We start from the raw sequence: 17,344 nt of genomic DNA, 5'->3' as shown, positions 1-17,344 counted from the left end.
CTATGGTAGTGCTAGCACATGAATCCCCCAAGGTGCATCATGGTCGATTATGGAGAAGAATAGGGGGGCAGGGAGTGTTCGTCCTGGAGGCAAAACAATCTACTTTTGCTATGCCAAGCAGCTCCCATATCTGAGCCACTAGCAGTCCCCTCTCACTGATGCCACATCTTATAGATCCCAATCACCTTAGGCATCTGTGGACGCCACATTCCAAACCAGCACTCTCCCAATCTAGCAGCCTGGTAATGCAGCCTGGGCTCCATCCAGGGATGAATAACATGTAATATGTAGTTATCATCAGCCTCCTCTGGAGGTGACACCATGGACACAAGCAGTGAGAGAGATTCAAAGGATAACAGTTTACCAATTCTGGACTGCGCTGTGCGCATTGAAGAGAATGGAAACCTCAACATTGAAGTTTACCGGAAGCCCACACACATGGACCCTACACCACCAGGCAGAAGCTGTTCCCTCTAAGCCTGAAGGAAAAAAGATGGAACACACACATGTAAAGGAAGCTCTGAAAACATGTGGTTATCCTAATTGGGTGTTTATAAAGTCAGCAAAGAGGCACAGAAAAGAAGATCAGACGCCAGCGAGGGAGGATGAAAAATGCAACAACATTGTCATCCCCTATGTAGCCGGTGTATCGGAAAAACTTTTCTCAGAGTTTTCTCTAAGCACGACATCCCCGACACCAACTGTCTCTCATGTATAATCCAGTTTTGAGATCCCTTCCTGCAGACCAAGGATTTTTAATTATTTGAGAATATGAGAATATCCTTTATTTATTGTAAGATAGGAACATGTACATTCACACAGTTTGTTGGAGGCACCTTTATTGAGGCACAACAATGAAATACGCTGGGAACACTTGATATGGTCACTTGAACATCTAACATGATCAAACCTGAGACAGAACAAATGTGTTTTTGTTGTGCAGGGGGTTTGTGCTTGGGACACTGTGTTAGGAAAGTGCCCTGCCTTCTGGGATTCGCAACCTTAACAGAACTTAAGCAGCACCTCTTGAGGGGCAATAGAAGCGGAGAAGCAGTGCTTCGACGGTAGAGGCTCTCTACCCTCAATACCACAGCGAGGAGGACGGAGGCTTCTTCCTCCTGGCCGTCGGATACTTCTGGGAGGCGGAAGATGATAGTTTGCTCCAAGCCGACTGGCATGGAACTTTACCTGGAGGCTGTGCTCTTGCTGTAAGTGGACCCACAGCACCAGTGGGTACTTCTCTCTTGCCAGTAGGCAGGGGGATGGTGGGCCTGTGTGAGGTGGGACTGCCAGGCCCGGGAGCCGCTGCCTCTCCCCTTCGAGGCCTTCCCCAAACCGCAGCACAATTCATGTCCAAGCCGTTCAGCTTTATCTACTAAAACACTGTCAAACATAAAATGAGGACGGGGGCCTCAAATCTAGTTTATGTCCAATTATGCAGATTTCGGTATAAACAACAGGATCTGCTTACCTTTATTTTGAAGGCCTTCTGTGGGTGGGAACCAAAACCAGCTGTCTCCAGTCTGACACTTGATGGCAAATTTGCCAGTGGCCCCCAAATGGCTCCTCTCTTCCAAAAAAGAACCATCACATCAGGGTTCACCACTCTGTTAGTGTTCATCTTCTTTCTTTAAGGAAATACAGGAGAGTGACTACCTTTTTAAAAGATTTAATCTGTTTCAGCAGTTGAAATTACAGGTTCCAGCACTGGACCTCGATATGAACCAACAGTCTGCTTCACAAGAAGGATGCCCCTTTAAGGGGGCAATACGGTTTTATACCACAACAAAAACACATATTATTATGACTATCTTCTTCTGGGAAATCTAAGTTCTCTGTAGAGCACTCAAGGCTGAGTTACGAGTTCTGATCAGAGCCTGCATTTCATCCAAGGTTACTGTTTTGGTCACTATCACATTCTCTATGCAGAACTTAATGTAGAAAAGGACATGAAGGTGTCCAGGTCCAAAGACCAGTCTGTAAAATGAAAATAGTCCTGTAGCCTGGGGAAAACATCATCTGGGAATGTTTTAATGGTGCTTGGAGGGGTTTGTTTCCTGAGGGGTGTGTCTGCAGGGATGAGGAGTAGAGAGAGCTGGTCAGATTGTCCCAGGTGGGGGAGAAGTCTTCTCTTCACAGTTGAAAGTAAAAGGAAAACAAACCCCAGCTGGCCCACAAACATGACAGGAAGTCCTCAGATTACAGCAAACATCAGTTTATAGTGGACATCAACTGTTGTGAGATGACTGTGAAGGCTGGATTGTTTTACATTTTAGGAAAAACTATAGTATATACCACGCATCTGTAAGGCTTATTTGGATGTCTTACACGGCAGCTTCAAACAAATAATTATTAAAGTGTTAGCCCTCCAAAATTGAAAAACAAAATTTACCCAGTCATCAGTCATACCTCTTTGACTCTCTCGAAGCTGTGTGTTCCATCGGCTCGCCTTTAGGCAGCAATAGGTGAATGTGCACAATTACTCCCATTATTGTCATTTTCGGGTTTGTGGGCAGATAAACAAGCAGGGTATGGTGAAAGTAATCGTTCCATTACATGAAATGGAAAGTGCAAGAGGCGTAATCAAGCAGCTTTGTTGCAAAAACATGTCTCTGTTCTGCCTAATGGTGTTTTGAGTTTTGATGGTTGAAAGCCTGCTGCTACGTCAGCAGTCTACCTGCACTCTTTACGCGGAAAAGAAAATCATAGATGATCGTTTGTGGTGGTGCAAACGTACGTAAATGCTGCTTTTTATTTCACTTTGTCTCCTGATCAGACAAATACAGTTAGGTCAAGAGAGTGACTCTGTTTGTGACATTTTTTTCTTTGCTCATTTGATGTTCGTCTTAATGTCGTGCTATCAACTGTTTACAAAAAAAACATTGCAAGATAATGAAGATATTTTTATATGTGCCTTTATTTTCAAATGTTTAGGTGAGAGTTTTATGGCATTATGGGCTGTTTACTATTTATTTTATCCAGAAAATTATCTGGAGCTAATTCCAAATATTGTTTGTATGTTTGCACTTGATGTCTGTTCAGGAATACTTTCAATATGTACTCCAAGAGGTTTGAATGCAATTGATGGAGGACATGTTTAGACTAAAAAAACTATTAGATAAATGTACGTAAATATAGACAAATAAATAGATCAGAGTGGCAAAAACAACACTTTTGCACACACATTCTTAGAATATTCTTTAAAAAATGCACCAGCAAACTCCAAAAGACTGACTTGTGTTCAAAGCAGCCAGTTTACTGTCTGAGATAGCTCTGATCAATCGAAGCACAGACCAAGGAGGGGTGTGCATTTACTCAGACTTTCTATCTGATATCTTACAGTTCAGTTAAAGTAATTATTGCCAGTGATTTTGGCATTAATGAAAATGCTAAAATTGACAGCCTCAACACTGCATTCACTCTATTATTAGAGAGTGAATGCAACGGGCTTTACTCAAGCTGTAAATGAGCCCACCCACTACTTTAATCACACAGGATCTTATTCTGATCCAGAGAAACTGAACATGTAACAGTATTCCCCGAAAACCCTATTTTGTTTGACCATTTCAAAATAATGTATTACACAGCAGTGGGAATACAATATCATTACAGTAAATGTCTTTCTGAAAATGCTGTGACTAAATTTAAATACATAATTCCTTCACTTTCACTCTCTTCACTGCCATGTGCTAAAACAGTACAGAGCAGCTACCTAAACTCTGCTACCACAAAAGCTGATTATTTCATTACTAGGGATGGGAATTGACAACAATTTAGCATTTCCAATTCCATTATTGATATCACTTTTTGATTCGATTCCTTCTCGATTCTCATTGGGTTCTCACTGGTTCTGCTTCGAAAGCCATCACTATCACTAAGCAGCCTATCAAAGACATTACATTTGTGCAAATTAATTACATGCTGTGGTCAAATGTTTCTGCATGTTGGAGGTATTTGCCCTCTGTTATGATCAATTTTGGGGTCATTACTCAAAAAAAGAATTATTAGTAAGGCAGTACGTTATTTCTTACCTTTGCGAGAGAACGCTGGCCTTCTGTCAAAAAGGTAGCATTGGTAATGGATGTTTAATTCAATTCAATTCAACTTTAGTTACACAGCGCCAAATCACAACAACAGTCACCTCAAGGTGCTTTATATTGTACAGTAGACCCTACATAATACATACAGAGAAAAACCCAAGAATCATATGACCCCCTATGAGCAAGCACTTTGGCTACAGTGGGAAGGAAAAACTCCCTTTTAACAGGAAGAAACCTCCGGCAGAACCAGGCTCAGGGAGGGGCGGGGCCATCTGCTGCGATTGGTTGGGGAGAGAAAAGGAAGACAGGATAAAGACATGCTGTGGAAGAGAGACAGAGATTAATAACAGATATGATTCAATGCAGAGAGGTCTGTTAACACATAGTGAGTGAAGAAGAAACACTCAATGCATCATGGGAGTCCTCCCAGCCTACACCTGTTGCAGTAATAATTTTACCTCTTCACTCTCTTGACTCTGGATATTGTAGCTTCTGTGAAAATTAAGGCCTCAAATTAGGAAGTACTTGAATCCCTTCTCAAACACGTAGCCTAAAGCAGATAACTCTTAATTAAAAACCATCAACGTGTCTTTTAGACCCCATTCCTACAAAACTGCTCAAAGAAGTCCTGCCATTAATTAATGCTTCAATCTTAAATATGATCAACCTATCTCTAATAATCAGCTGTGTACCACAGGCCTTCAAGCTGGCTGTAGTTAAACCTTTACTCAAAAAGCATCTCTAGACCCAGCAGTCTTAGCTAATTATAGGCCAATCTCCAACCTTCCTTTCATATCAAACATCCTTGAAAGAGTAGTTGTCAAACAGCTAACAGATCATCTGCAGAGGAATGGCTTATTTGAAGAGTTTCAGTCAGGTTTCAGAGCTCATCACAGCACAGAAACAGCTTTAGTGAAGGTTACAAATGATCTTCTTATGGCCTCTGACAGTGGACTCATCTCTGTGCTTGTCCTGCTGGACCTCAGTGCAGCGTTCGATACTGTCGACCATAATATCCTATTAGAGCGATTAGAACACGCTGTAGGTATTACAGGTACTGCACTGCAGTGCAAATCTAATAGACTCCAATTTGACTCCAATTTGTGCATGTAAATGGAGAGTCTTCTTCACACGCTGAGGTTAGTTATGGTGTTCCACAGGGTTCAGTGCTAGGACCAATTCTGTTTACATTATACATGCTTCCCCTAGGCAGCATCATTAGAAGACATAGCATACATTTTCACTGCTATGCAGATGACACTCAGCTCTATCTATCCATGAAGCCAGGTAACACACACCAATTAGTTAAACTGCAGGAATGTCTTAAAGACATAAAGACCTGGATGGCCGCTAACTTTCTGCTTCTTAATTCAGGTCAAACTGAGGTTATTGTACTTGTACTCGTACTTGGGTGGTTACTGTATTATTTCATTTCATTTCATTTGAGTTGATTTGATTTGATTTTTTTTTTTTTGCACACTGAGATTTTGCTCCACCCAAAAATACACCACACCTTTCTCAAAGAACAATATAGTGCAAACTGAATTTTGTGGAAATCACACACGACCAACTCCAGTTTTTTTTAAAAGAACTTAAAGGACTTACACAAGTTACCCACCAGAGTTATTTGGGAGGGTTTTTTTGAAAATGAAAGGAATAGAAAGAATAACACAGGAACACAATAATGGCATCAAGACACAGAAAAGATGAAGGAGTAGAGTTCAAATCAAACCAGAGTGTAAACAAGCAGGCACCCCACTCTGAGTTAAAATTGCAGAATATTAGCTTTGATTATGAGCTGTTTTTAATTGATTCTTTAATTTATGAGGAGGTAGGATCATGCCACAAACTGATTGGCTTTCTTGATGCAGATTATGCTATTAAATAAAACAACAACCAAAGATCACAAAGCATGACTCAACCACTCATAATTTTTGGGTGACGCGGTTGTAGTTCCTTGATTGTCTCAAGTTTGCCATATGAATATTCTTAAATTATTTCTTTATGAGGCATAAAGAAAAGTGTTTGAGAAATCTATCAAAGTGTGTGTGCTGCTGCCAATCTCTGCTGCTGAATAATCTGTTAAAGCTCCATGGTCAGGTCTTGAGTTGAGATTTATTCAGAAATACATTTGACCTGATATGAATAGAGCCTTGAACACCTTTTTTTTCTTTCATTTTTTAAAATGTAGTTTTTCAGTGGACTCCAACTTCAGATCCCCGCTGAATGTTCTGAGAAAAATGACAAATTCTCTGAAAGAGGCAAATGCTAGGTAATTTCCCATTTCCTGTATCTGCTTGCCGGAGCATGTAATTACACCTGCAGGCACCCAATTTCCCAGCTTTTACCACAGCAGGATATTCGGAACCACAAAAAATGGGAACTTTTTTAAATAATAAAATGTAGGCATGATCATTCTGTTATTGTTACAGTTGTTCTTAAGGACTGCCATCTGAAAACCCTGTTCAAACAGTTTCAGATCATGCCGAGTCAGAAATATCCTTTTTTTTTTTTTTTTCCCCTCCCTTCTTTTCCTCCCCATCCCCGGCTGCCTCCCTCTCCCCGCTCCACCACACCCACCCACACAGGTAGGGCCTTGGGGTGCAGGTGTGTCACCAGGGTGCAGGGGAGGCATTCCCCCCCCTCTGTCCCCTTCTGGCCACCTGTGCCTCAATTTTATTCCACAACTTAGACATCCACACTACTTACATTCTCATAACACACATACATATATATAGGGCCTTGAAGGTGGGCACGTTAACGGCGTCCATTGGACGGTCTGTGTATTCAACCTTACCTCTGGCACCGGTGCCCACCTCTCAATTTTAAATCCATGGAGACATTGAGGGTTCTCGGGAGGGGCCGTGCTAACACCTGCTGCTCTCTGGCAGCAGCACCATGCCCTCCCTTGTTTTAAATGCACTTTAGATCAACACGCAGCAACACTACACATGAGCGGGAGGAGGGAGGTATGGGGTCTTCACACACCCCCGTTCTCTACTAGCCATCGGGGCGGGGGGGCTGGGAGGAGGTGTTGGCTGTCCGATTGGCCTCCCTGCTGCTGCCTGGGGCGGTCTGCTTGCCTCCACCCCGGGGGAAAGGGTCACATCTCTTGGGTCTGGGTGCCGTTTCCCCCTCTGGGGGCGAGGGTACCTGGACCCGGGGTATAGAGTATGTTTGGGGAGTGTGATTGTGTGTACATGTCCATTTATGTCAATCCTGACGTTGGGTGAGTGCTGAGTGTTTGTATATGTGTGCATGAGGGTGGGAATGCATGTTTGTGTCTGTGTGTGCCTGTTTGTCTGTGTCTATATGTCAGGTCGGGTCTTACACTCCACCTCCCTGGGAACACCCAGGCCCTCCAAAGTGTGGAGGCCTATCTCCCCTCACCACACTCCCTGCCAGTGACTGATGCCCTCAGGGGTCGGTGCGTTGGAGGTTCTTGGTGTCCGGGGCTGGGCGCTCAGGTATGTACCAGCTCACTCCCGGTGGCTACTTGGCGGGGCCTGGCGCCTGTTGCTCGGTCGGGCCTCTTCCAGGGGGGCGGGGGACCCTCGGGCCTCTGGCCGCTAGGCCTGCAGCTCGGTTCACTCTGGCACAGCTGGCTGCCGGCAGAGCCGGCGGGCACGCCAGTGCAGCCCCCTCTGGCTTCTGCTCGGTGGCTACTGGGTGACCCCTCGTCTGGGATCTCCTCAGCTCTTCCCAGGAGGGTGGCACAGATGCCCCTCCGGTGGTTCTCCTTGGGCTCTTGCACTCTGGGGCCTCTGGATGTCTGGAGCCTGGATCTCCTCCATGCCTGCTTCATGCCCTGGGGGACGGGGCTATGGCCCCCCACACCCTCTAGCAGACCATTGCATGGGGAAACCTTTTGAATACAAGCGCGCTGATCCACACAGGTGTGCACACGGGTGTTCACTGTTCATAGACATAAACTACACCTTTCTTGGCTGCTACTTCAAAGCACATTGTGCGCTGTCGGTCCTGTGTGCTGCACAACAACATTCAATATTTAGTATTTACTGCTGTTTACACTTAGCTAGATTAATGCGATGGTGTTGTGTTTAGTATGTTGCTTTGTTTTTTTGCTTGTTTTCTCTTCTTTCTCTCTCAACAGGTGATCCAGGAGATTTTTTTTCCCTTTCTCACTGTCCCTCTTCCCTTCTGTTTTTCTTTTCCTTCCTCTCTTTCTTTCCCCTTTTCCTATCCCCCAGTCATGTCTGTCCCGTCTGTAACAACTGAAAATAAAATAAATAATAAAAACAAAGGTCGATCAAATGGACCAATATGGCAAGGCCGTGATGATCCACTTGGTAAAGTAAATCCATTGGGTATCCTTGTTGGTCGTCAGACAACAATTCTGATGGCTAAAGAACCAAATGGGACAGACAAAAAAAAAAGAAAAACAAAAAAGAGTGACTGCAGTATTGCATGTCTATATTTACTTATATGAATAAAGAAATATGCATAGCATCATGTATTGCCATGTACAAATATTAAGACATGATATTTGTTCCATTTTACCCAGGCTGTGAGAACACTATTCTCACAGTTTAAATATGTGAAATCATTTATACATAAAATAACCAATAAACAGCACTTATAAAGCACAAAAAAAAGAAAAGAAAAAAAAAGTCAGAAATATCCTAATGTCTTGCATATACAGTATGTGCATAACTGAGGATACCTTCATTCAATAAAAATGAAAGAACTCATCATCCTATTAAATTATTAAGTAATTAGTGTCGCGGTTCGTATTTTGAGGAAAAGACAAACGACTGCAGAGTCCCCGTAGATGTCAAAAATAGTGATTTTATTAAACACATATATATGTGGGGAAGAAGCGTATCGTTACACTTTTCAAGGCAGTCTCCCCCGAACAAAAATAAGGAGTGGTATATATAACAGTTGATGACGAATAATATGCGTCAAAACACTTGGATTTACTGGAAATCTAGGTATCAATTCTCGTAATCTAAGAACACTCCAGTACATCGGACCCTTGACACCCTTTACTCCCTACTCCAGATGTTCTCTGTCTAGTAAACAGTCACGTACACTGGACAAGTCACGTAGCAGTTTTGAGCAAAACAAGTTGAGAAACTGTGAGTGTATGTGTGCAGGCCCCCCCCTTATGTGTCTTGGGTGTTATCCTCAGTTAACCTCATAGTGCTGGGCCTACAGGCCTCCAGGCTGTGATTTTATTATATGTGATGTGCTCTAGTGTAAACAGATATGAAATCATCTTAACATTAGCTTAACTTTCTCACTTACCCATAACTTCAGCCCCCCAGTTAACAACTCTCTAATGAACACTATGAATAACATGAATACCGTTAAACCTGCAATGAAAGATTATTATGCCATTACTATATGTGATTAAATACAGACTATAATATAACATCAACCGATTCATTAAATGCTTTGATGAAATGATAATGATGAATGATGATAATTGTGATAATACTGGTTATGAATAGAACCTGAAAATAGAAAAAAAACATCCTCCTTTTCACACTCCTCCTTTTTGGCCTTTCGAGAAAGGCCAACACTCATCAGGTTTGTCTCACTCCTCAGACCACCCAGCCACCTCTCGTAACGGCATCATAGACCCAGGACCAGTGAAACCAGCTGGCCCCGAATCCATAGCCCTCTCCAGCAGTTTCACCAACACTCGTCTGGCCAGAGGGATGAGACAACATCCTACAAATAATATACTGATAAAAGTAACAAGAGAAAACATGGCAGACATAAACACACCCTTCCATTGCCCAAAAACAGACGTCATCCAGTCCCCCAGCCCCGTGTTCACGCCCGAATGTTCATGCATAGTTTTAGATAACGTTTTCAGACTTTCCAGGGCCCTGGTTACAGAGCCATCTGGAGCGGTGTTGTTGGGAATGAAAGTACAACACATGTCACCAAACATGGCACATACACCGCCCTTCTCAGCCAACAACATGTCTAGAGCCATCCTATTTTGCACCCCCATCAAAGACGTCGGACCTAATTGTTCCGCAAACCCCTCCATGGCGTCTCTGGTAAGGTTAGAGAGCCTCAGCAAGTTGTAATGAACGTAATTAATACGATCAACATTTTTATTTGGAGTTATCCATATCAACACACTTTCAAATCCTGCTGCTATTGGGTTAACCAATTTATATTCATCAGGAACCCCCCTGGGGACTCCTATCGAGTCAATCCAGGTCGGCGAGTCCGATCTTGGGTCATAATTACGTGTACCCGTTGTGCTTCTCACCCTCAACAGGTGTCTCTTACGTCTTGCTGTCATTGTATGAGTGTCCTGCTGCGCAATAGTTTTTACCCTGTTTCCTATAAGCATCAATGGTGCACCTAACCGCACCATAGCACATGTCCCCACACTCCCCAATGGAATACGCACCAAAAGGGTGTAATGTCCACAGAAATAATACAACCCACCTCTGGCCCATGTGCCTATTACGGTGTTTGAGTTACTTACATTATTAGTGGTCCTTCCCGTGAGCGTCCTTACACACCAACTTGGGTCAATTTTCCCCAGAGTGTATCTCACGCTATCCGTAGAAAACTCAAAACATGTGTAATTATCTCGTTTAGGTGTGAATGAACCTGTTTGCGTACGCTTATCAATTGGTGGATATAAACTTGACAAGGTGGTGCAGTTACCGGTGTCCACAGCTTCTCTAGTTAGTCTCAACATACAATTATAACCCCACTCATCCTCTGGATACAGAGGCGCAGGTTCAGTGAACAACCGAGGTCTAGCTGTAGCACAGGCAACACAGTCAAATACATTCTGTTCTTTAGCATTTTGAGCCACCCAATCTAGCCAGAGATTACTGTCACTAAATCCGGTGGCACGCTCAATTAAATCCTGAGGTTTTAGTCTAGTGTAATCTGTTGTAACAAGCCATCTCTCTTCCGATTCCTGCTCCTTGTGAGTACCTGAAGTGACTGTTTGCTCCGTCAGATTTGTGACTGCACTTTTTCCAAGCAATTTAGACTTTGGATCAACTAAGTTCACCCGAATTACCCCCGTTGGATCTGACCCTATTACATGCACCCCAATTACTAGGTAGAACGCACCTCCCGAAATCCCAGACTTAGGGAGTTCACTCCACGGTCCTAGGGAAAGAGTAATAGGGTTATGTGAAACAGAATAATCCCTTTGAATGGCTATCCCTTTCAGAGCCTGCGGCGCCTTTGGCTGCCATCCTACTCCTGTCCAACTAACCACATCCTCCCAGGAACACCACTGATCTGTTATGTAGGTGTGAACGTGTGCGTCCCACGAGGGGCCCCAAACTGCCTTACGGTAGCATATCATGGGATGATTACAAACCCACACATCATATGCTCTCCAGCTACTACTAGCCCCTGTACATTTAATGACATCACACAGATCGAACGTGTATGCTGTTGTGGACCCGTTAACGTAATCTAACTCGATCCCCCCAGAAGTGCTGAGACACTCATCCCCTTCACCCGAGACGTCACGCCTGAATTTCCTCTGTGACTTCATTGATTTGGACTCTGGAGCGGATAAACCTCTGCGTCTGGGCAATTCACCTGTCTGCCAAAAAACAAACAAACATATTAGAACACTCACACAAGTCAACACCCCAGCTATTTTCCAATTTCCCCACAATCTCATGGTCTTTGTTCCCAGGCTTTTCTTTTAACTTTAGACTGGAGCCCCAGCCTAGTAAGCTTCACGCCTCTTTGGCACCTCCTTTTCTACGTGGAGTGATGCTCGGCGATCCCTCCTCTTCGACTCCCCAGGTAGACTACTGGTTAGTCGTTGCACGAGTGAGAGGATTATTCTGCCTCTTTATCACCCGTGTTGGTTGAAGATGAGCTTGTCTCTGCCAAGCTCTCATCAGCGACCGCACATTGAGACCAATGAAACCACGTCTCCCCTTTCCCCTTCAACTGGACCGCTGTTGTGGTACGAGCCGTCACCTCGAATGGCCCCGTCCACCTCGGATCTCTCCACTTTCGCTTGATGACCCTCAGCCACACCACCTTGGCGTCGGGGATGGACCTGTCCACCGTGCTCACTCCAGCTGCAACCTGTTGTGTGAAACTAGACACAAGAGCTTTTAATTCTTTCCAATATTCAGCATGCGTTCTATTACTTTTCATACTTTCTTCCGCCGGGACTGTCGTCCAAGGACCAGGAAACTGTCGTCCTGTCAACAGCTCGTACGGCGTGAATCCTGTGGATTGGTTAACACAGCATCTTATTATCATTAATGCAATTGGCAGGGCTGCAACCCAATTTAACCCCGTCTGAGCAGAAATTTTTGCTATCTTGTTCTTCAGATTTAGATTCATCCTTTCTACTTTCCCCTGGGACTGGGGATGATACACAGTCCCAAACCTGTGTTGCAACCCCAGCCTCTGTTCTACCTCTGCCAAATCTTTGTTCTTAAAATGAGTTCCATTATCTGATCTGATTCTCTTGGGAAACCCATGCCGAGGAATGTAATGATTGATTAAACACTTAATCACACTCTTCGCATCCTCCCTCTTTGTTGGCCATGCTTCGGGCCACCCTGTCAGAGCATCTACACTTACCAATAAATACCTGACTCCTCCTGGACCCACGTCGATCATGTCAGTGAAGTCAATGACAATCTCTTCTCCTGGTCTCTCTGGAATGGGAAACTTACCTGCTTCTGGCTTGATTACTGGCTTTGGATTGTGCCGCCCACAGATCAGGCACGTCCTGGCTTTCTCCTTAATCATATCTTTCAGAAATGGATGCCACCAATGGCACAGGTGTCTCTCCATTTGGGCCACACCCACATGACCCAGTCCATGGGCTTCAGCAATCTTCTGCTTTGCCAGATTGGCAGACAGCACAGGTCTCCCATCAGGTCCTCGCCACAGACCTCCTTCCTCCCATGCTCCTCGACTCTTCCATACCCCTTTCTCCTCTGGGGCTGCCTCCTTTTGGGCCTTCTTGGCCTCCTCCAACATGTTGATTCCTGACTCTTCTTCCACACTTATTTGCACCATTTGCCTTGGTGCTTTATATCCTGCAGCCTCCTTGGCGGCTTGATCGGCTTCTTGATTCCCCCGGGCCACCATACCAGTGCCAGAGGAGTGACCTTTACATTTTATAATACTCACCTCCTCCGGATCTCCCAACGCCTGTTCAAGTTCCTCCATCTCCTTCTTGTGGCAGATTGGTGCATTGTCTGCTGTCCTGAATCCTGCTCTTCTCCATTGGGCTAGCTCTACATGAGCTGCTCCAAAGGCATAAGCTGAATCCGTGTAAATGTTGACTCTTTTTCCCTTCGCGAGTCTCAGGGCTCGGCTTAAAGCAATTACTTCTGCTCTCTGAGCAGACTGCTGCCCTTCAAGTCTTCCAGCCTCCTTCACTTCAAACTCAGTCCCATTTCTACAAACTACAGCGTAGCCTGCTTTCAATCCTTCCTCATCTCTATAGCAACATCCATCCGTGAACCAATCTTCAGCTCCCACTATAGGGTCCGCCTTCAAGTCTTCTCTGATTTTCTCTTCAACTTCAGCTCTCTTTGCGCAGTCGTGCGGCTCTCCTGACCCCATTAAATCTGCCATGTTGATTCCCTCATGTGTGAATGTCAGATTTGGAGCGTCTAAGACTTTGCTCACTCTCTGCTGTGTCAGTGGTGTCATAGTGAAGGCTTGTGAGTTCACATACGCCACTACACTGTGTGTGGTCAGCACTTTCAATGGATGGTCCCTCACTATGTGTGCTGTTTTCTGTATGATTTTTGCAACCCCAAGTGCATGCTGTGTGCACACTGGATGTCTTATCTCTAAGGGATTCAGTCTGATACTGACGTACATGAGTACATCTCTCCCTCCCCTCTTTTTCTGAAACAACACCCCATTAACTACCCCGTGTGTTTCTGAAACATCAAGATAGAAGGGTTCATCATAGTTAGGGATGGCAAGATCAGCAGATCTCGACAGGTCTTGTTTCAATATGATGAAAGCCGACTCAGTGGCCGATGTCCATGGCAGTTCAGCCTTAAGATTACGGACACCCACCATTTTTACCAAATCCCTCAAAGGAGCTGTTTTGCCTGCATAATTTGGTATGTACTGCCGGCTGTATCCTGTTAAGCCTAAGAATGAGAGCAGCTCTTTAACCGTACGCGGTTTTGGATGTGTCAGAATCTGATCCCGGTGTGTGTTCAGCAACCCCACTGATTTGTGAGCAATGACACGGCCCAGAAATGTTACCTCTGGTCGGACCAACTGCAACTTTTCTTTGCTCACTTTGAACCCACACTCAGCAAGTCTCTTCAGTATGGTGAGTGAGGCTGCCGTACACGCCGAAGCAGACGGCGCCGCAACCAACAAGTCATCCACATACTGCACCAACGTGCACCCCTCTGGGAGGTGGCACGGTGAGAGAACCTCTTTCAACACCTGGTTGAAAATTCCCGGGGACAGTGCAAACCCTTGTGGTAGCCGTGTGTATCTATACTGTTGCCCCCTGTATGTGAATGAAAAAATGTCCCTAAGAGACTCATGTAATGGGAGACAGAAAAATGCGTTAGCTAGATCAATACACGTGAACCACTTTTGATCTGGTGTTAGTGCTGTCAATGCTGTGTAGGGGTTTGGAACAGGCACAGTGTCAGTGCGTAGAACGGCATTTATGGCTCTTAAATCATGTGCCATTCTGTACTTTCCTGTCCCATGCTTCTCTACTGGCAAAATGGGAGTGTTCCAGTAGGATTGTGAGGGCTCAAGCACCCCTACTTTCAATAGCCCTTCGATGGTTTCTGCAATTCCCTCCTCAGCTTCTCTTTTATGTCTATACTGCGGTTTCCAGATTGGTGCTTCAGACTTCAGCTGGAATAAAACAGGCGAGCAAGTTGCCAGACCCACATCCGTGGGTCCTCCAGACCACAAAGTGTCAGGAAGAGTCGCAAGTACGGCCACTGCGTCAGCATGGTCTATCCTTTCTCTTCCATGGATTCTTGAGATTTGTTCATGCTCCAATATCACTGCATCATTTGACAGACAAGTGATACGGTAAATTTTACATTTTGGCGAATACCAAACATCTGGAATCTGAGTGGCTTGCCAACAGGGCTCGTCCAGGGCTCTCTTGACCATCGTTCCCAGCTCCTTCGCCTGGTGACCCTCATGGACCGCCAACGTAATGTGGGGCACTGAATCAGGTCCCATCTTAAACCAAGGCCGTTGTTCTTCGGTTAAATTTACTGCTGTAGCGACGCCTTCGGGGCCTACATAGATGTTTTGAGAACACACATTCCACGTCTGACCTTCAAGTTCAGACTGGAACTGGTCCCTGTAGATTTCATCATCGTCCCTATCATAATAGAGGGTGACGTGGTACGGATCTCGTGGAGGAGAATAGACCGCCAAGGCCATAATCCAAGGTTTCCACTGCTGGTACTGTCTCAGAATGCCTTCTTCCACCAACCGACCCCAGTATATGTCCGCTGTCGATTGTTCACAGTCTTGCAGCAAATACTGGTTCTTTGAAAGTGTCCCCAGGCACAGGAACTGTTTTCCGCCTGGAAGCGTAACTGTCAGTCCATCCACCGAACACATGATAGTGGCTCCCAGTTTTATGAGCAGGTCCCTGCCCATCAGATTCACTGGCACGTGAGGAGACACCACATATCTGTGCTTCAATGTCTGTTTTCCCAGCACCGTCAGGGCTGGATTGGTGATTGGCAGAGTCATCGGAACCCCAGAGAAACCCACAACACTCACCGTGTGATTGGAAAGTGTTGCACTGCTTGGTCTTTGTCTCAGCGTTGAGTAAGTTGCTCCAGTGTCCACCAGGAAGGTCATTTCAGTCCCTTCCACGGTCATCGACAACATAGGATCTGCCATTCCCATGCTGTCGGATCTCTGTGGGTCCCGTCAGTACAGCTCCTCCTCCCCGCCCCAGTGGGCCAGAGGATACTGAGCCACCGGCGCCATGCCTGGGTTTGGAGCTTGATGTCCCCTTGTTTGGACGGTTCTGCCCCGAGGAGCTCCATGTGCCTGAGGTGGATAGTATAGTTCTTGTGGCCTTGGTGTAGGACACTCGCGAGCCCAGTGTCCTTGTCCTCCACACCTGTGGCACCTGTTGGGGTCCAGTATAGGTCCCCCCAGAAAATGACCTCTCAGTCCTCCTCCTCTTTGAGGTCCACCACGCCCCCTCAGCGACCTAGTAGCCCCCCAATTCCCCGCGAGTCTTCCTTGCCTTGGTCCATTGGCGGGCCATCGGTCATCAGGATACAGGACCGGGTCCAGATCTGGCCAGTCAGGCCTCGGATCACCCTGAGGCTTTGCCACCAGCATTTTCTTAGCTCCGTCTTTACTTTCTTTTTTCTTTTCGCTTAGTTTTTCTCTCGCCTCAGCCAGTTTTAATTTTACCAGCTGCCCTTGCGCTTCTTCCAACTCCTGTTTCTTCTTGGTCACCTCGTCTCGTTCCAGCTCAAGTCGATGAATCACATGCCGCTCCCATTTAGCTGAATCTGCAACCGCAAAGTCTGGATTCTTTTGTAGGTCAGTTCTTACACGTTCTGGTAAACCTGCCAGCAGCGCAGAACGGAACCACGCCCTATGTTCCCCTTCTTGTCCAGGATGCTCCCCAGTCTGCATAATCCACTGTTCTTTTGCATGCTCTATAAACTCTCTAGGAGTGTGTTCTGGGCTCCACACTATTTTAGGTGTGGTGCCAGTGTTAGGGGTTGGATATTTGTCACGCACTGCGTTGGCGAGAGCATTTCGCACCGTTTCATAGGGGACATCATTTGGAGCACATGTGGTGCCTGCTATCTTTTCCACGTCAGCCAAGCCACACCCCCTCATGACTCGTCCAGACACCCCTCTAAAATCACCCAGGGCAAGCTCCTCCCCTTCTGTGAGACTGCCCAGCCTTCTCAGCCAAGCGGCTCCTCCCTCTGTGATCGGGGGCAATTGCTTCACCAGTGCCTCCAAGTCTCTGATATTATAGGGATGATAGTCTGGTTCTCCCTTCAGCCCCTTCAACAAAGGCATAGTGAGTGGCACCACATCTTCTGGGTCAAGCTCCCCCTCATTGGTTTGCAGGGCGATGCTGTGGGTCTGCTGTGTCTTGAAAATCGACTGTCTCTTGTCTTCTGGTTCCCCCAAGGCCCTTCCAGAGCGAAGAGTCCTCAGACCCAAGTCAGCGTTAAACTTTGGGGCAAACCCTTCGATCCCCAAAGCCCGCACTTCCCGTGGTTTCCGTCCTCTTCTCGCTGACACCTCAATCTCCTTCTCCAATGTTTCGATCCTTTGTGCAATTATCCCCTCTT

At 45.7% G+C, this 17,344-nt stretch overlaps 1 protein-coding gene across 1 annotated transcript; it reads right to left on the bottom strand.

Annotated features, from left to right (window-relative positions):
* Nucleotides 1-11,855: 11,855 nt before the first annotated feature.
* LOC134619320 (uncharacterized) lies at nucleotides 11,856-15,917 on the bottom strand. Its single transcript, XM_063465079.1, has one exon. It carries the CDS (start codon nucleotides 15,915-15,917, stop codon nucleotides 11,856-11,858), a length of 4,062 nt encoding a protein of 1,353 aa, XP_063321149.1.
* Nucleotides 15,918-17,344: the final 1,427 nt, after the last annotated feature.

This window comes from Pelmatolapia mariae, linkage group LG20 (genome assembly GCF_036321145.2).
Source record: "Pelmatolapia mariae isolate MD_Pm_ZW linkage group LG20, Pm_UMD_F_2, whole genome shotgun sequence".
Classification (NCBI taxonomy): domain Eukaryota; kingdom Metazoa; phylum Chordata; class Actinopteri; order Cichliformes; family Cichlidae; genus Pelmatolapia; species Pelmatolapia mariae.
Note: the sequence above shows the minus strand (reverse complement) of the source record. Positions and strands in the feature narration are given on the sequence as shown.